General features: G+C 41.7%; 1 protein-coding gene across 7 annotated transcripts in view; it reads right to left on the reverse strand.

Annotated features, from left to right (window-relative positions):
• PKHD1 (PKHD1 ciliary IPT domain containing fibrocystin/polyductin) overlaps nucleotides 1-19,906 on the reverse strand; it is a 237,303-nt gene that overhangs the window by 82,046 nt on the left and 135,351 nt on the right. For all 7 annotated transcript variants that reach the window (XR_014589511.1, XM_083856783.1, XM_083856784.1 and 4 more), the window contains 3 exons: nucleotides 14,468-14,533; nucleotides 13,022-13,141; nucleotides 5,198-5,335 (listed from right to left, as the gene is read on the reverse strand). Coding sequence is in view for 6 of the 7 variants with exons in the window: in XM_083856783.1 (XP_083712909.1) it covers nucleotides 5,198-5,335; nucleotides 13,022-13,141; nucleotides 14,468-14,533 (324 nt within the window). In the remaining variant the exon portion in view is untranslated. The remainder of the gene's footprint in view (nucleotides 1-5,197; nucleotides 5,336-13,021; nucleotides 13,142-14,467; nucleotides 14,534-19,906) is intronic.

Consider the following 19,906-nt stretch of genomic DNA (forward strand, 5'->3'; position numbering starts at 1 on the left):
AACCACAGCTCTTGTAATAAGCAACTTTGTTGGATACAGCAACTTGCCCTAAACAACAGGAATCATGATTTCTGCAACACATAAGTAAAGGATCTGGGCTTTAAGTGTCCCTCTTTGGACTGTGGTTGTGAAAACTTCAGGTTTCCTGTCCCACTTTTCTGTGGTGAGCAAGTCCTACATAAGATCCCACCAAACTGCCTAATTCCCCAATCCTGCATGAGATGAGAGGAAACGGATCCCCTTTCATGATACTGCTCCAGCTGGAAGACCTGGCAATTTGATGAGCAACCTGATTGATCATCAAGTGAAATAATAATGTGCTGCTGGCAGAAAACCAGGAAAAAAGGATTCTTGCAATGTGGAAATCAGCGAAAGCTGGTGGAAATGTCTGGTGAGACGTGCAGAAAAGTTCAAGAGGCACTAAAAACTGAGGCAGGGCTCCCTCAAACACGTTTTCTTCCAATTGCACTACACAGTGCAAAACCCCCCAAACATGTATGATAATCCTTTGTTAATAAACACCCTGAGGTGTTAATAAATTCACCACTGATTACACACTGTCCTGAAGAAGTGTGAGATCCAAATGTTGAGAATGTAACACAGATCTGTTAGCACAATGGTTTCAGCTGGTTCATAATCCTTCATCAGGTCTAACCCCTGGAGAGGAGAAAACCTACGACAAGAAAAAAGGAGGGAATAAAAAGGAAAACAGAAATAGAGATAGGTTTTTTCTATCCAGATTTTTGTTTATTCTGGACTGTGGTCTGGATCTGGTTTGTTGAGTTTTAAAAGCATTTTCCATTGTTTTCCTATTTCGGTTCTGTTCCAGATGTTCTTCCTGACAGATTTTTGGTGTATTGTTTTGGGGTTTGTTCCATAGCAAAACCCATTCTATTCTTTCCTAGAATAGTGGGTGTTTCCTCCCTTCTAGCCTTTATTTTTCACAACATAGCACTCTGCAACAGCTGTTGCATATAAGAGCAACAAAATCCCTGAGATAAGATCTCCTCCCTTCACCTGGCAAAACAGACTTTGCCGAGTATCTTGCTGGGACCATCTCCTCTCTCTGTTGCCTGAATCCAAAACTTCTTGGAACTCCAAGTGCTCAGCTGTTTTGAAAACTGTATCATATTGTAACCAGAAGGTCTGAGGAGCTTCTATCATGGTCAATACACAGCTGGACAGCACCTACTGTTGGTTCTTCTTCTGGAGCTTCCTTCAGGTATTCAGGCTGCACTCTGGAAAGGAGCCTGCAAAAGCAGCCAGACAAGGAGACCTCATTTGGTTGCCTCTTTCTGCCAAATGTATAGAAGGTCTGAGCAGTCCTCAGCCCCACATCTTCACAGCTGTGGAGTAGGAGCCAACAGCCAGAAGATGGGGATGAATGAGGAGTACGTTGTGAGACACATAGGATGGGATCTGAGAGCTCCAGTGCCCTCCAATTCCTCTCTGGAGGCTGGCAGATACAACTTAGGGTTCAACGACTGACAAGTGGGATTTTTAAGCAGAAGTTGAAGGCAGGAGAGGACACCTGAGGGTGCCCAGAACAATAGAAAATCCTTATAATGAGGCAACTGAACCACGTTTCCAGGGAGGATCGCATACCTACATTCAGGTTTCTTAAAGTAGATTTTTTTTCTGGATACCTGTATCAACCAGTCCCATGGAGTGCAGGGGCTCCACTGGTTGTGTTGGATAGATCTCTACTGGAACAGCAGCTCGTGCTGACATCCACATTACACCTAAATTTGGGAGTCTTGAACATGTAAACCAAATCCCTTCCCTACGTGGTACAATCAGTTAAAAGAAACTGAGTGGCTTGGAAGGGGTAAAAGCCAAAGCAGAGCCTGAGGGGTTCATTGAAGGGAATGCAAATAGTCCAATGAACTTTTTTTCTGTGATCTGGAATGAAAATACCTCTTGTTACATCAACAGAGTCCCTTCTTCACACAAGTTGGACAGCTGTGCAGGGGTGATATGGGACTGCAGAGTGGGACTCAGCCCACAGCTAAAGATGGGGCCCACACAACAGAGGTGCTGGAGAAGTTGGACAAGACAGAAAATTGGTGAAACTCACAGGTGCCCTAATTATTGCTCTTTATTTACAGCTAAGACATGGCCATTTAGTGAAATACCCTGATTTACCCTCTGACAAGTCAGCACGGGGGTTCTTCCTGGAAAAGAAGGGGAGTAAATGCATTAGAGCTCTTACCACAAGCAAGATAAGAGGGATTAGAATTGTCTGAGGTTCCCTCTCCAGACAATCAAGCCATGAGCTAATGATGACCTTAGGCTTCTTGCCTCCAATGAGTGACACGACTGACAAGCAGCCATCAGGAGATATGCGAAGGAAAGAATGTGACAAGTTGAAACTAAAAAGAGAAAACCTATCTGGATAATTACTTGGCGAGCTCTACTATAAAATGCAAGAGCAGCCTGCCAGCAAAGAGCAGCTGAGTGCAGTTTAGTTCAGGATGAGTCCAACGGATCAATGTGTGCCAAGTGAACTTCTGCATTTTCTTCAGCTTTATTGGGAGCTGAGGGCTTTGTTCAGCAGTGGAACAGGTCACTTTCCGCATATATCATCTGAGTTTTAATGCTCGTGGGTTAAAATGAAATTCATCCTAGCTGAGAATGGAAAAACAACTGTGAGATGTTGAACTCATAATTTCTTATCTTTTTTTGACACAGATGTGTTAATGATATTTAACATTTTGCTTTCTCTCTGAACCTCAAATTCTCCCTTTATAAGCTGGAAAAATAGCTAATTTTTACAGTATCATAGTGCAGAGAAACAGAAATAAATGATGTAACTAGAAATAAATGGTGTAATTAAAATTCTATTGCAAACATCGTTATCAAATAAAAGACTTTGAAGGATAAAGTGAAAAAGAGAAATTCCTTATCTTAGAAGTAGGACTATTAAAGCAGAAATAATCAGAAAGTTTCACTGGATCCACTGAAGGGCTAGGAACAGCCAGAGAAATTCCTCTAGAGGTAGATCGACACATTTTCCTTTGGGTTTTCCAAGGGTTCTGGCAGAGTTCTTTGTGGATCTTGAATAATCTCACATCTTTCAGGGACCATAATTCACATGGACTATGATCACACATTAAGGAGAAAAGTGATGATTGACCCTGCACGGTCAAGGGTGTTCCAAAAATCCTGATTTCCCAACCATCACTATTTTCTTATCCCAATTTGCCTGTAAATTATTGTTTCAATAAAATTAATTAGGGTTTTTTTATGGTTGATAAACTCCAATTTTACACTGTGGTTTTTCTTTTTTCCCCTTTGTTAAATATTTCCCATCATAACTTAGTTCTTATGCATTTATGGTCATGATTTAACCTTCTGACTCTGTTTTTCCTCTGCAGAGAAGAAGTCAAAAGCTTCTTGACTTCTTGACCTTCCTCTGGAGGACACCAAACCCAAATAAGGTGAATTTCTAAACCGATCATTGTTCTCTAGGAGTTTAAGAGAAGAAAACACACCGATCATTGTTCTCTAGGAATTTAAGAGAACAAAACACTCTAGCTTTACCAGAAAGTCTTTGTCCCAGGCTATGGAATTACAAGGATCAGCGTGTGGCCATAGATTGCTATGCTGAAAACAGGGCATGGAGAAATTACACAACAGGCAGGACCTGGGGATTTGGTTCACGTGATGCCAACCTGAGATCCTGCTCAGGCAATGCTGAACGCCGATGTCCACATCCATTAAATCTGTTTACTAAACTGTCTCGTTATCTGGTTTGTGTCAGGATTTCTTTAGGGTTGTGGTGGAGTCGGACAGATGGGCTTCAAAACCTTTCCTTCAGGCATGGAACAGGCAGGATTGGACAGATGGGCTCCAAGACGTTACCGTAAGGCCTCAAACACATGGGAGGAGAAAGGGGAAGGGAGGAAAAAACACAGGCAGTCCCAGCTCTACGTGCAGGCAGAGAAACCAGGATGAGATGTAGGAAACCTGCAGAGTCTCTACCCACCCATCATCTCACATCATCTCTGCTGGAGACACTGGACTGAGACTCAACAGCTGCAAATACCTGTTTGGTTTTTAATATCATTACTAGTCACAGATGTGCTGGAGGGGAGTTTGTGCAGCAAAGTGCCTCAATGTTTTTTTAATAAGTGTTTTTAGCAATGAACACATGCTTTTTCTTAAAACCAATATGAAACCATATTTAAAGTGCAAAGGAGTCTAAGTAAGAAATGACTGACATTCTTTTAAGTCTATAGATCTTTTAACCTCCCAGATTAAGCTTTCCAACCTCTTTTTCCAAAGAAAAACACAAGACAGCAAAATAACTTTTTTTAGCCAGTACTATATTAACTAAACAGTCCCTTGAGATTAACAACAAACAAATATTGAAGCAGACTTCCTCAGGAGGTGATTACACAAACAAATTCTCTTTTTAAAGTTCATGAAACCAATCTTGAGAAAGGTCAAGCAATGATCAACAATGTGATCCCAGCATCCTAAGGATCCCTGTAAGTAAATATAATGCCTGGCTTTAGAAACCTTGATATTTAAAGGGAATTATGTGAGTAATTACTTCAGAGTGGAAAAACACCAGTTCTGTCTGTTGTAAATAACATGGAACAGCCCTGGTGACTTTGGGGACTGTGAGACAGCTGGAAGTAGGGGCAAGGTGGCACCTTCCTGTGGTCCTGGTGCTCATCTGTACAGAGGGATGAGAGAACAAGTGTGCTGAATCCAGCTGCTTCATACCACAGCAGGATTTTCAGGCATTCAGGGAATTCTCCATGACCCTGTTCATGTTGGTTTTAAATATTTCTGTGCCACAAAATGTGCCCAATTAATGTCCATAGGCACCAGGCATTGCCTGAACACTAGGGCAGATTCTGCCCTGAGGAATTACTGTCTCATAAAGCAACCCTACAGGAAGTAGGGAGGACTTTTACACATCTCAGATAAAACCTCTGCCCTAGTGAAACCAGGAGTGAGGTGCAGATTGCAGCATTTGTAACACATTGCTATTTAAGGAATAGGTAATTAGCTCCAGTGCATAATCACTAATTCTGGGTGTCCAAACTGCAGATTTCCAGATAGCCAGGGGCATTAGGTTGGACAGCAGGTTATGGTGACACTCTAAGTCATTCTCCACAGGGTTTTTTCCCTATCAAGAGCAGAAATACACTCCAGGCATCCTGAAGATCAGCTGTTCACTCACCCACTCTCAGCACACCCCCCAGCACCACGACACAGGCTGCACTCAGGACGTTGCTGGAGTTGCTGGGAAACTTGAGAGTCCCCAGGATGTAGAGTCCTCTCAGAGGGGGAAGAGCCACATCCACCAGGATGGTCCTGTCTGGGAAACAAAGCAGAGGATTGTTGAGGTCAATGGCAGCTGGACAACACCACTTGTCAAAAAGTGTGGTGAGATGGTGGAGAATGTCAGCATGGCTTGAGTTTTGTGTCATTCAGATTGGTTTTCATAGAACCATGGAATGGCCTGGGTTGAAAGGGACCTTAAACATCTTGTTCCAACCTCCTGCCATAGGCAGGGACACCTTCCACTATCCCACATTTTTCCAAGCCCCGTCCAACCTGGTCTTGGACACTTCCAGGGATGCAGTCACAGCTTCTCTGGCAACTTGTGCCAGGACCTCACCACCCCCTCAGGGCAGAATTTCTTCCTAACATCTTATGTAAACCTACTCTTTTTCAGTTTGAAGCCATTAGCCCTTGTCCTGTCACTCCAGGCCCTTGTAAATAGTCTCTCCCCATCTTTCCCATTTTTGCCTCACAGAGTTGAAGAGGACAAGAGAGTTCTTTTGAAGAGAACAAGAATGACAAAATGCCTCATCTCTGGAAGTGTTCAAGGCCAGGTTGGACCAATCTGGTCTAGTGGAAGACGTCCCTGCCCATGGCAGGAGGTTGGAACAAGATGAGATTTAAGGTCCCTTCAAATTCAAACTCTTCTGGGATTCTAGGATTGCTGGAAATGGAAAAATACCCAACAGCATCACCAAGGCACTTCATGGTGCAAAGGGCCTGCAAGTCCCCATCTTCTCAACAACAGTGATCAGGGTGACAAATTGCAGCCACACACCATGAACTACCTCCACCAACTCCCTGTCACCACTTTTCCCTCTTGTCACCTTGGCTTTGCTCTCCCAGGTTCAGTGTATGAAAACTCACTTCTCTCTCACCATCCAAGAGGAAAGCCTTGCTCTCACAAACACAACCTGCAGGAAGCCACAGCTCATAGAGCCACAGAATTGTGAAGGTTGGAAAAGAACTCTGAGATCATTGCCAGGTCCACCATGAGTTCCTCCATTCTGCATCCACATTCCACTCTAAAAATCATTTAACAATGACCAGGGCAAACCACCATTCCCTCAGATCCATAATGAGAAAGCAAAAGGGATATTTTTATATTTTAGAACAGAGTGGAAACTGTTGTGGTTTGAGTACAATGACAACATCACTGCTGCTTCCTAAAGCTGCAAGTCTGCAGCCTGAGAACCTTTAAAATGCCTCTTAAATGTTCCAAGTAGGACATGAGCAAGGATGCAAATGGTGGATCATTTAGAGGTAGCTCACTGCACAGAGGTGAATTCCACCCTCAGGACACATCTAATGCTCTTGGATGCCACTGAGAGCTTCTCAGTTGATTGCACTGGAAAACAGCTCAGGCCCTGAAACTGTGATTTCCATGCCCTTTCATTATTGACAAGAGTAGTAGTATGGTACATCTCTCAGTCAGTGGGTGCTCCTGGAAGAAGGAAAAGCAAGAAGGAAAAGCAAGATGTTTCCCTAACAAGGGGCTCAATAACATGATCTAATAATGTCTTTCATAGGAAGAGATTGCAGGAAAAAAAAAAAAAAATTGTTCAACATAATGACAGCCCTACCCTACACAGAGATTTTCTGTGATTCTCGTTGTTCTCATAAGCATTTATTGCAAGACATAGATATATAAGGAACACACATTTTTCTGGTGGATTTTGACAGAGTGGTGAGAATGGGACACTTGAAACTGGTTTTGTGTGGAATATGAGAACCATAAAATGTCTTGGGAAGGGGTTCAGCTACTCAGCAGTTTTACTTCTACCTGTGGACGTTCGAAACTGCTTTGGATGGAAGCACAAATGACCACACAATGGGTAGCACAGGGAAAGTCCTTGCCAAAAATCATGTAATCAGCTCAAAATGATTTAGCACACAGATTTAAGAAAATTTCCAAGCCCTGTTTGCAGGAAACATAATCAATATGATTCTGTGAAAACCTACATGAAGTACACTCAGACGTGAACTGAAAGAAGATATTAGTAGGTTGTCTTTAATAGTAACATTTTCTAGATTTTACTCCTTGGTTTTGCAACCCTGAAGTTTCACCTCAAGGGAAAGGAAAATTTTATTTAAGGCTCTGTTTTCATGCTTGGAGTTCTGGCTCTGCTTACAGACTTGTTTGTCTCCTACCTACATACTCCTGCCTTTATCCCTGTGAATCAATTATCTCACCCCTTCCTTTTCCCCTCTGTTTTTTTTAATCCTTTCTCTCTGGCCATGAGCACCCTGAAAGCCCAGGATGTCTGTTCTCAAGGACAGCACCAATCCATGGTTTATCTGAACCCCACACCCCAAAACAAATTCCCTGCATCCTTGGGCTGAAACATCTTTCAAGTATGCAGAATTTTCACAGCATTCAGATTAAGTAAGTCTCTAGGGAGCAAGTGCATTTTTTTCCCCCTTAAATCTTATGGTTTTAGTACTTAATATATTTTTAGAAGCATGAAGAGACTCCTGTCTATAATCTCTTTACAGGACAGGTACAGTCCCATGCCCTGCAGAGCTGTGAAGGGAAGGCTCAGGATGTGAGGATACGAAACAGAGAGGAGAATAAGGGGGGGAGATGTTGCTAAAATCGTCTCCCTCAGACAGAAGGGGAATCTAGTTTGTGAAATCACAGCTCAAGAATGTGGCAAAAAGCCGCAGTTGACAAAGGCTATAAGTATATTCATCAAACACAGGCTGAAACATTTTTACAAGGAAAAGAAGCAGCGCTCCCAGGCATGCCATTTATATGTCACATTTCAGTCTAGAACAGAGATTTTTTGCTGAGTTGCACATCTTTCTAAAAAAAGGGTTTTATAAAGGAAATGCTGACTGCTCTGTAACTGTGGCATCATGTGTGTGAGCCTTGAAACACAGGAGCGAGAAATTCCCCCACTCAGAGATATCTCTGCAAACTTAGAGTTCCCTCAGTTTAAAAGGACAACACTCTGGGGTGTGATGCTTGGGGTGTGAAGTCCTCAGAGGGTGAAATGTTGCTCTGTAGAAACAACAGAACACTCCTTTGAGGAGGAAAAAAACTTTCCACACTTGAGGAGGAAAGCAAACAGATTCAAAGGCAACTTCCTTACAGAATACACTCATTTACCTCATAGAGGGAGATATGACTTAGCAGTTAAAATAATAAACTTGAGGTCACTGAGCTCAAAGGATTTACCTTCAGAGAAAGACAAACTGGAGCTGTTTTCCCATCATGAAAATATTCATGTAATGGTAAGAAACCACTTTCAGAAGACCATAGTTTGAGCTTGAAAACAGGGAAATATTTCATTGTACATACACTTTCTTCAGACAAAAACCTCACAGGTATGCCAGAGTCTTAATGTTCAGATGTACAATGCTGAGAAGTCACTAATGACTCCAGCAATGACACAAAATGCCTTTGATCAGCCACACTGCTGTATAAAACACCATAGCATGCCATTGAATGAAAATCAGGCACAACAGAGGAGCTATTATATGGGATACAGTACTCCAGCATTCATCTCTTCAAACAGAAAAACTTCAAAGAAAATCAAAATCAGAAAATGAAGAACAGAGTGAATTCCACCACTGGAGAGAAAAAAAAAAAAAAAAAAAAAAAAAGGAAGATAGAAATTGCCAGAGGCTACATGATATCATATCAATACCCTTCAAAACAGCATTCCTTTGCTTGGAATTATAACACATTCTCCTTCCACCCAGAGCACGCTGCATCAGGAGTGTGTCACACCAAAAACCATAAACCAAAGCCCTGAAAATCCCAGGGCTTTGGGAAGCTAATGCCACTGCTGCCTGCTGGAATGGCATGACTAAACTCTTCCAGCTTGTTTTCCAAGGTGGTGTGGCTGCTGAAGCCTGATGCATGTGAGAGGTCCCTGTGGAATGGTTGTGGCTCTGGAGGATGAACCTCCAGGGATAAAAGCACAAGTTGTGGCTGCCTGAGCTGAGGATTTCCAGATCAGGCTGGAAGAGATTCATATCCACTGGGGAGAGAGACACTGATGGGAATTGTAGCAACACACCAACACTAAAAGTCACTTTTACATGAGGAACCCAACTTTGTTGTAAGTGAAAGTCATCCTTGTACCAAGCCTGTGAAGTCAAACATGGCAAAAAAAGAAAGAACTTAGTACACAATCCCAATTTCCAACCCTGGATGTCAAGCAGACGCCAAGCATGAACACCAAATCCTGGTTTCTAATGTGTATATTTTGCTAACAGAGGCCTTTTCTAACTTTTCAAACCTTGCTGAGACCAGCCCATGAGGTAGCCCTAATTGAATTGAATTGCAATTGAAGCCTTCAATAGCTAAATTTAGGCAGTGCCCCAGTTCTCCAGTGAACTCCAGGAATCCACATTCAGTCAAAGATTTCAACAGTGTCAGACCAAAGTCTTTCTCTTTACTTCTTCACACTAGAAATGAGCACTAAGCATCTATCATTTGCTTTTATAATTCTAAAACTGTTCTTTGGGGGCTGAAAGGACTAAGCTAGTGATGTAGCTACCAGAAGCAGGCTCATGTCTTGGCTTTCAACCAGAAAACCATTGTAGATGGCTCCCAGAAGAGAAATAAGTAACCAGAAGACAGCAAAGAGTAAGACACAGCTGCATCTTGCCAGGAGTGAATCACAAAAACTTATTTTTGTGTGCATAGCAGCACAAAGTTTGGGTGGCTTGTAGAATATTTGTTCCCTTGAGAACAAACTCTCACTTTTTTGAAGCCATCTGGAGTCATTCTGAGTTGAGCAGGGTCTGCACAAGCCAGTGGAAATGGGAACAGAAACATCCATAAAGTGCTACAATTAAAGATACATTTTAAAACTGTTGATTTCATTTTAGATTTTGGATCCAAGCAAAGGGCTGATTTCCTTTAAAGTGGAAACTCACACACTTGTGGCAGCAAAGCAAAGCATTAGAAATGGACAGAAAATTCCTCTTGCCTGATTTGAGCAACAAATCCAATTCCCTTATCACCCTGGTGAGAACCATGACCCCAATTTAAGACCCTGTACTCTGTTGATTCCAATATCTCAACACCTCCAAACCAGCAGGAATGAAGAAGGAGAGCAGAAATAAATTAGAGAGAGGATGATCAGAAAAGACAGACATGTAACCAAAGAGATGGTGTGATAGATGTGTTTGTGTTCGTTTTCTCAGAATAAAATCAAGGGAGGATTCCAGAAAGGCACTGGAGAGGAGAATAGTTTCTGCACATCAACCAACACACACATTTACTCTGGTAATGGGAGTGAAGAGATTTTTATAGAACCACAGAATCATGGAATAACCTGGGTTGGAAGGGACTCACAAGGATCATTGAGTTCAGCTCCTGGCCCTGCACAGAACAGCCCCAAGAATCCCATCCAGTGTCTCAGAGTGTGATCCAGACCCTTCCCCAGCACCTCTGCCCTTCTCTGGATGTGTTCCAGCCCCTCACCTTTGCAGGAGTCACAGAGGAGTTTTTATTCATTGTGTATCCCAAACTCATCCTTCATCTTCTGCTCTTGATCTGATCTAAACGACAGAACTCCAAACCCTCAGCCAAACCTATTTATTTATTCATTTGTTATCCTCTGCTTCTGTGTAAGTTATGATTTACATCTGTGCCTCTTCATATCTGCATCTGACACGTGATGGTGAAGACTGGAATGTTCTGGTCTTTTTACAGCATCTTATGTTGCAATGCAAGATGTAACCAAAGGTATGTATTCTATTGCCAGCTGTTAAAACCAGGTGGGGCAGGGTTCTTTATCTCTTCCACAACCCATCCTCTGCCCTGGGGGATATCTGCTGTTAATGGGCCATCGAGGTTCACTGCATGGCTGATACAATTCCATCATCCCATGGGGAGATACTCCACCCAGGGGGAGGAGCCCAGCATTCCTACCTGGATAAAATCTGAGAGTCAGAACACCAGTGCAGTCTGTTTCAACTGGATTTGCAGATGAAGACCAGACCCATCTCAGCACCACTGGACCTTCAGAGGAAAACTACACCCTTCTACAGGATCATCTCTGCTCCAACGGAACCACATCTGTCACTCCAGAAGGACTTAATTGAACTGCTACCAACACCCTGACCAACAGGGTGTCAGAATGTATTCTGACTCTGTTAGTGCTTTGGGGTTTTTTACTACTACATTTTATTTTAATTTTCCTAGTAAAGAACTGTTATTCCTATTCCCATATCTTTGCCTGAGAGCCCTTTATTTTCAAAATTATAATTAGGAGGGAGAGGGTTTACATTCTTCATTCCAAGAGAGGCTCCTGCCTTCCTTAGCAGACACCTGTCTTTCCAAACCACGACACACAGTCATGGGCTGATATTGATGAACTGGTTATTACAGAATCACAGAACCATTAGGGCTGGAAAAGACCTCCAAGGTCATTGTAGTCCAACCTGTGAACAATCCCCACCTTGTCACCAGCCCAGAGCACTGAGTGCTATGTCCAGACCTTTCTTGGACACCTCCAGGGATGGGAACTCCAAACCTCCCTGGGCAGCCCCTTCCAATGCCTGACCACCTTTTCCATGAGCAAATTCTCCCTGAACTCCAACCTCATCTACTCTTCAGCTCAATGTAACCTCCTTCCAAAAGTGAAGAAAAGTAATATTTTTAAAAGTACAGCATTTGAGGGTTTTTTCATATCCATCAGAAAATTGATGATTAAACTAAATATATATTGAAGGTGGATCATAATTCGTAATGTAACTTGCAATTATATATATATATATATATATACATATTATCTTTAACGACGCAGGCCAGAGAAGCCCTAACCATGACTGACACTCCATTCCCAAATACCAACACAAACATTTCCTTTCACAAAAGCTGTAAATCAAAACCATGTGGGAGAGGAATAGACATGAAGCAGTGTTATCTGCATTTCCATGATGTGGGGCTGTGGTAGGCAGAGAGACTTAACTGGTTTCAAACAAATGAGAAGGAGACAGCATCAGGTTCTAGAATATTTCAGGTACATATCAAACAATATTGATTGAATCATTCAATAATTATATCTGGAAAGGACCTCAGAACCTCATGTAGTCCAACTTTCTGGTCAAAGAAAGGTCAGCTCTTGCATAAAGGGGTTATCATAAGTTTTTTCTCCAGATTTTATTGCAAATTCCCAAATATATTTACTAAAATCCAGTTTTCATGCAGTAATGTAAAGATGAGTAGGGATTTAAATGTAAGTAAAGCTAAAATACAAGTTGAAATACAGGCCTAAGCTAAAATGTCTAGGAGCCATCCATGGCAAATGGTTTGAGAGACAATCACTGAAAGGCTGAAATTGCAACAGGAAAATAAAATGAAAGGTGATGCAATTGCAGAAATGTAAAATATGATCCTTGCTCAAAACACAGAGAGAGATGAGTCAAAAAGAGATGATCTCTTTGTGAGCTGTGGTTCTGGGTCTTACAAATTCTCTCCTGAATTAAGGGCCCTGTGCCTATTTCAGCTTGAAAGTCAGTGTAAGTAAGTGCTTGTATTTGTGTGTATATCAAAATGGAAAAGAATTCTCATTTTCTTCCAAAAAACTACATTTTTGTACTGCAGTCTGTGTGACAAGGAATAAATGTGGGGTCCTGCACACACTGGAATGGGCACCAGTGCCAAGGAGTCCATACTGGAATACAAATATAGATCCCAGCAGAGGCAGACCCCAGCACCTCCACAGAAATTAAACCCCTTTCCCCCTTCACGTACTTGGCAAGATGATGACGTCTTCCCCAGGGCCTGGGATGCTGCCATTGGATCCACCCCAGCCTTCTCCCACACCATTCCACGCCTCTGGCTGTGACCATTTCAAGACAGCACCAGAAGGAGCTACAAAACATATAAAGACAGAATTATCATTTTCTGTAGCTGGAAGAATTAATATTTCTTTGGTAGTCAGGAATCTGTAAGGTTAACATCCTCCTTTTGTCACTGATGAAGCAACACTAACTGCTCTTTGTTATTTTCCATGCCCAAAGAAAACTTCTTGATTGAATTCTCAGAGCATGGGAATTTCCATACTTTCCCAAAGTATGAAAAATTTTAAATAATTAGTGATCAACTCTTACAAGCTTGTTAACACCTAGAAAAAGCAGGAGTCCTTCTATTTCAAGGGATGACCAAGACCTGTTGTGGAAAAGCAGCTTGACCAAGACACATGGAAACTTTTGCTCCTTCCCCCAATTTTATTTTTTTCAGCTCAATCCAAAAGAAAACTCCTGAGCCTGAGGAAAATATTGGGAGAAAACACAAATTTTCTCCCATGAGTTCACAAAATGCAGGTGCTTGACCTGCACTTGTATTTTAGAGAGCTAACAAACCAGGCTCCATTAATTAATTGTCCCTAAATTTGTTCTGCCACAGGAGAAGAAGGGAAGCCTTCAAGGGAAAATCCTGCATACTAAGTTTAGTAAATCCTGGACTAATGCAGGCAGGGCCTCCCTCTGGAGGCCTCTGCAAGCACCTACTCCTGTCCTTCCACTGTAAAGGGAATTCTGGCATTCTTTCTTGAGGAAAGCTTCTTTGGGGATTGAAAATATGGGAGCAAGCACATCCCTAGGTTTTGGAGGCTAGACCCAGCTCAGTAACATTGTAGTGTACAAACCCCTCTGTTGTCAGCACAAGGAAACACAGAAATTAAATTTGTGTCAAGTTTCTTAAGTTTGGGTCTGTCCCTCCAATAACTTGTTTGTGCTGGGAGAAACACCCTGCTAAAAAATGTCCCTAAACCCTTTTTCCACCTAAGTGATTATTGTTAATACACAGTATAGCAAGGCAGTTAATATCCAAAAATATCAAAATTTAGAGGTCTCCCTTGTCTCTGGTATATTTTTCTGTCTGATTCAACTCGAAACTCAGCAGTAATATCAGACTATGGAGCATTAAAATAGTCTCTAGTCTTACATTCTCCATGACCTTTCTGATCTGCTGTGGTATTTCCCAGCAAAAGTTTATAGTGTTTTATTCTGTGGAATCACACATTTATCTCGAGCAATGGTAGCTAGGGCTCAATGAAACGCCTAAATGAATACCAAGAGCCTCTGTTGGCTTGATAGATGTACAAAATATTGAAGTGGAAAATAGCAATTTACTCCTGAAAAAGCCATAAAAAAAGAAATGGTTGTGACTCCCAAACCAAGGTTTTCTGTCACATACCTGGGGTAGGTAAAGCCACTCTTTCCTTCTCTCTCAGTGTGACCTGAATTAAGTCAGATCCTGTAACTGAACACAGAGAATTTTAGAGAGTTAAAGCAAGGCCTTTCAAATTAACACAAAAAAAAATTAGTAAATAAATTTCCACACATGAATTCCTGGCAACATTACACATTTCTTACAAAAACATTTTCCTTAAGAGCAACTACACATGTTTTCTGAGAATTTTTTGTCCCTTTTTTTTTTTGTGCTTTGAGAAAGGATTAAACAAACACATTTTAATTTACAGATACGGGAGGTCTCAAGACAACTCATTAGAAACAGCTAAAAAGAAAACATTCAACAATCAGAAATTCTAGGCTGGAACTCAAATCTCATTTATCCCACTATAAATCCACAGCAGCTCCACTCACACGAGCGATATCACACCATTAAATGCATAATGTATTAACTGGCTCAAACAGCGAAATACAGCTTTTGTTTTGTAGCTCGGTTTTGATTTTTTTTTCTTTTTCTTTGCCCCCAAAATCTGGTATCTGAAAGAGATGCTTTAATTAGTCAGACTTTATAGACTGGAGACAGGGACCCTGTGTTCTCTGCTGTGAAAAGGGGTCAACAGCAATTATCACAGTGGTAACCTTTGTGCCCGTGTATTGTCAGCAGGAGAAGGGCCAGAATAATGCAAATCAAAGAGGAGCAGGAGAAAGCTGCTTCAGACCCAGCAAAAATCCCACCTCCTCTTCATCTCCAGTGGCATATAAAGGCACTTCCTTTCAGTCACCAGACTGGAACAACTGTAGGTTAAAATAGAAACACTCTGACAAACAAATAAATCTCCTGTCCTCTGCCCAGCCCCTTATGGTGACCCTAAAGTGTTGTTGGAAGATTTTTTTTTTGGGGGGGTAGAAGAATTGTATCAATGAAGCCATTGTCAGAACTTTCCTCAGTTCCAGAAGATGCCTGGAACTTTCCTCTGTGTGCATCAACCCACCGATGGGATTTCATGCCATATTGTAATTTACTTATTTTATCTTTAAACAAGTCTCTGTACTTTTAAATTGCAAAACCCACCCTTCCCTACCTCCCTCCTTTTCTCCCAGTGCAACTGAGCAAATTTAAAATAACTGAGGCTCATTAATTTTAAGTGTTCAATAAATTAGTATGAATAATCAAAAAACTTGATTCTTTCTGATAATTACTATTTGATGTCAGTTGAAAGCACTCGATTGAGTTAGCAGCATATGCTCCTATGCCAAATGAGGCTTCCATAATTAAATAGAAACTGATTCCATGAGGTTTTTCTCATGTCTGATTAATTAGTAATCAGGTGCCTCAGCCCTGTTCTTCAGTGACACCTTCTCTCCCAACGGTGGCTGGGATCTGATCCATGTATCAGTCAAGTCAATCTGCCCCAAACCATCACACAGAGCTCACACTGAACAGCAGCATGCCTTGAGTGGCCACAAGGTGAACATTTGAGGGGAAAAAAAATGACATGAAACTGCTAATTTAAAGCCTCTGACACAGCTCTTGTGGCTTTCAGGCAATACATCTGTGTGTACTTTTATGGTTATGGTGTTTTTCCTTTTCATAGAGGGCAAAACAGTTGCCAAAGCTGATACAACAGGCTTAGGAAAAACAAGACAACCAAGCCCTGACACTATCCTTTTTCATCTAAATATATTTTGTGAGGTTTGTTAGGGGTTTTTTGGGGATTTTTTTTTTTTTTTGCTTACTTTTGCAGGCACTAGAGTGAAATCATCTAATTAAGGATGTTTGTATTTTTTAGAGAAAAGCTGTTCTAATTAAATCCTGAGGGGACATAAAACTTGATCAATATGGTCCATAGACCTCATAATGGGGTTCAATCCCGCTACATGGTGAAGAAAGGAACCATTAAGACTTAATTCAGTACAGAGTTTTATCACGGTCCCGTCCAGAGTCAGGGCAATAATAAAAGTTTCTCATATTTGATGTGTCTTCCCACCAGAGAGCATGACAATTATTTATAAGTTATTTATACCCTTATAAGAAGCAGGGACAGAATTCTCCCCCCAATTCTCCACATCCTTGTAACTTGTACGATTATTTACATTGATGTGTAAATTAAAGTGCAATGGTTGTGAAGCAGCAGCCTTTTGTTGCCTTTTCCCACAAATACTCCCAAAAAACCGATCAAGAAGGATAAAGGCCTTGGGATTAATCAAGGCTACAGTGACATAGTCCTTCTGGTGGTTTTGTTTTGCTCCTGAGTACGTTGTCACTGGGTTTTGCAGGACAGGAAGAGATACAGGCACTACAGATGAAGGACATCATTAGTAAACATTGAATTAAGGCGACTCTTGGCAAAACGTAGTTATAAGGCTCCAGGGTTCAGTTGTATAAAACCTTTATAACCCTCATCAATTTTCTGCCTTATTACAGCTCCTCCTGGATGTTTGGGCTGTGAATCATAAATATAGGCCTTCTGGATGATACTGCTGGTAACTTTTCCTGGTTCAGGGCTCCTTGAGTGAACATGAAGGAGGAGCAACTCAGTCCTTTATCAGCTTTGCAGTGACTCGGAATTTTGCCTGTGGATATTAGGAAGGGCTCAAAGTAGGATAAATGGCTCCAATAGCCTGACTTACAAATAACAAGCAGCTCCATGCTATTTAACATCAATTGGGCTAACATCCATCACCAGGAAATCAAAACTTTTTAGACAGCACAATCAACAACACAGTGTGACACACCTCCAGAAACTGGAGAACCTGGGAGAGGGTGTTTTGTCATCCCCTGTGAAGATCTTCTGCAGGAGATACCCAGAAGGGTGATATAATAAGGACAATGAAGTAGGGAGAAGAGGTGTAAAAACCGATTTTATATCCATATAAGCAGATAGATACAATTTTATTTTTATTTATATATATATACACACACAAATATATATATATATATATATGTATTTATGTATTGGGGTATATGGACACAGATTCTTGCTTACAGCAGATTGACATTTGTGTGAAATTCCTCCTGCAGACACCACATAATCAAAAAATCAACCCTGACAGGATTATGAGGGCATTTCATCATCTTATTTCTGAAACTGCTGCACTGTCTGGTTTCTCTGCTTCCATGCCAGAAGGATGGGAGCTCACCCACCAGAAGGAGGTTGAATTTTTAGACTTTGTGTCTAATACAAAAATTGAGCAACTGATGGAACGGGTTGTGGGGGGTCTCAGCCTGGAGAAAAAGAGTCCCAGGAAGGATCCTGCTCCTCTCTGCCACTCCCTGGAGTGAGGTCATAGCCAGGTGAGTTCTGGTCTCTTCTCCCAGGTAATTAGCAACAGGACAAGAGGAAATGGCCTCAAGCTGCACCAGGGGAGGTTCAGGTTGGACATCAGGAAGAATTTCTTTTCTGGAAAGGCTGGTTAAGCATTGCTACAGAGTGCCCAGGAAGTTGGTAGAGTCACCAAGCCTAGAACTGTAAAAAAAATTCCTGGATGTGGCATTCAGTGCTCTGGTTTGGGTGACAAGGTAGGGATGGGTCACAGGCTGGACATGGTGACCTTGAAGATCTTTTTCAATGTAAACAATTTTATGATTCCAGGATAACAAGGGGCACCTCTTTGCACAGAGTTGACTTTCATTTCATGGAGGTCACTGGGCAGCCCACATCTGATCAATCAGCCCTCTGAAACAACTGATATGGGTGAGTTTTATCTGGCTGGAAGAAAAGACTCATCCCCTGTACAATCACTCCTCTGTAAAGAATTAACTCCATTCTTCATGCCTTTCACCTGGGATTCTCCTTTACCCCCGAGCAATAGGGCTGCAGAAAATGTCTGTGTTTATTTATTTTCTGTATTTTAATATTAGAAACAAACATTCTTAAGAGCGTTTTTCCTCCTATACAAAGCAATTACAGAAACCCACAGAGCCTAATGGAAGTGAGATAATTCTTTCGGAATCTAGAAAAGACACTAAGTATAATCAAATTATTTTTTTAAGAACTATGGAAATTGTAAACCTGCTTCTGACACAGCAGTAATGTGAGGTTGAGCCTCAGGCCCTCTTAACAACTCACACATGAGCAGTCTGAGCAAAGTCAGCAGGATGACCCATCTCCACGAAAGTTGTGTCTACTGAAAAATGTATTTGGGATAAATAAAAAGTTTGATAATCCTTTCAGTGATGTTTTCAATAACGTTTCTGTCCAGTACTTCAATTTTAGGGAAAAAAAAATAAGACGAGAAATCTGGAGGTGAAGGAAGCCAACGCTTTGTTTCATTCCAAAATAAAACTGTTTAAACATTTCAAAACTGAACTAAAAGGAAACATCTCTCTGGGTTTTAGCCAGTTCCAGTATTGCCCAGAGACCTTAACCAAGGAGCAGTACCACGCTGTGGCACCATATGCTGAAATTTGTAACAGACTTAAAAAGCTCATAATGTTATTATTGCAATTTACAAAGGATATTTCTCCTAAAAAATATCACAGATGTCCCAGTGGGATGTTTCTTCCCACCATCCTTGTTACAATAAGCATTGGTGTGAGGGTTTTTTTAATTTATTTCATTCAGCATGGCCATATCATGTTTCATTTCCCTGAAATGTGGTTGAGCCACAGCCCATGAGTGTTTCAGAGTCACAATTGCAGGCCCACAGTGACCTTTGAGGATCACTTCTCTTAACACGCAGGGTGCCCCAGAGAAAATCAGGGTGATGCTACGAGCCACGTCAAAGCAAAGCTGATGATGTAGAAATGACTGGCACAGGATCCTTCAGGCTCACTAAGCCTCCCCTTCACCCAGCATCCAGAAAGGACATGGGGTTACCTGCCCTTCAATGCAGATTATTTTAAAATTCCTGAAAAAAAGTGATTTTTAAAGTGGCTTAGAGGCTGGTTAACAGAGTTTCAGGCATGTGGGTAGCAGTGACTATCTTTGTTAATAGGATCATTGCTCGTATAACAGAAACATCCTCTATTACAATTATTTCTGCCCATTCAGCACCCCCTGCATTCTCCTGCTCCCAAGCCTAATTGACAAGACTCCAACTCCATCAGTGCGACTTAACTCCTTTAATCCCCTCCATACGGTCCATTTTCTTGCCTTTTGTGTTAGACAGACCTTTGTATTTTTTTTCTCCCCCAAAGTAAACAAACACTTGGGATGGAAGAGGGCACGGGGAAAGCCTGAGCCCAATGCAAACTTCTGGCCAAGGTGGCTTCATCCCGCTGCCTGCTTCATTTAAATAACAATATCTTCTCAGTCACCGGGGTTTTTTCCTTCCCCTTCTCCCCATTTTCTCCCCCATGCGGGCTGTGTGAATTCAGGAGCCTGTTCATTAATGAGCCGGCATCTGATCCCTATTTACCACCGTCAATTTTGGGAAATAACGCACCCCCGCCACTTCCCCACAGTTTGCCCTAAAAGGCTTTCGGAGGGGGCACAAAAGA

Source organism: Zosterops lateralis (genome assembly GCF_965231275.1).
Source record: "Zosterops lateralis genome assembly, chromosome: 3".
In the NCBI taxonomy this organism is placed as follows: Eukaryota; Metazoa; Chordata; class Aves; order Passeriformes; family Zosteropidae; genus Zosterops; species Zosterops lateralis.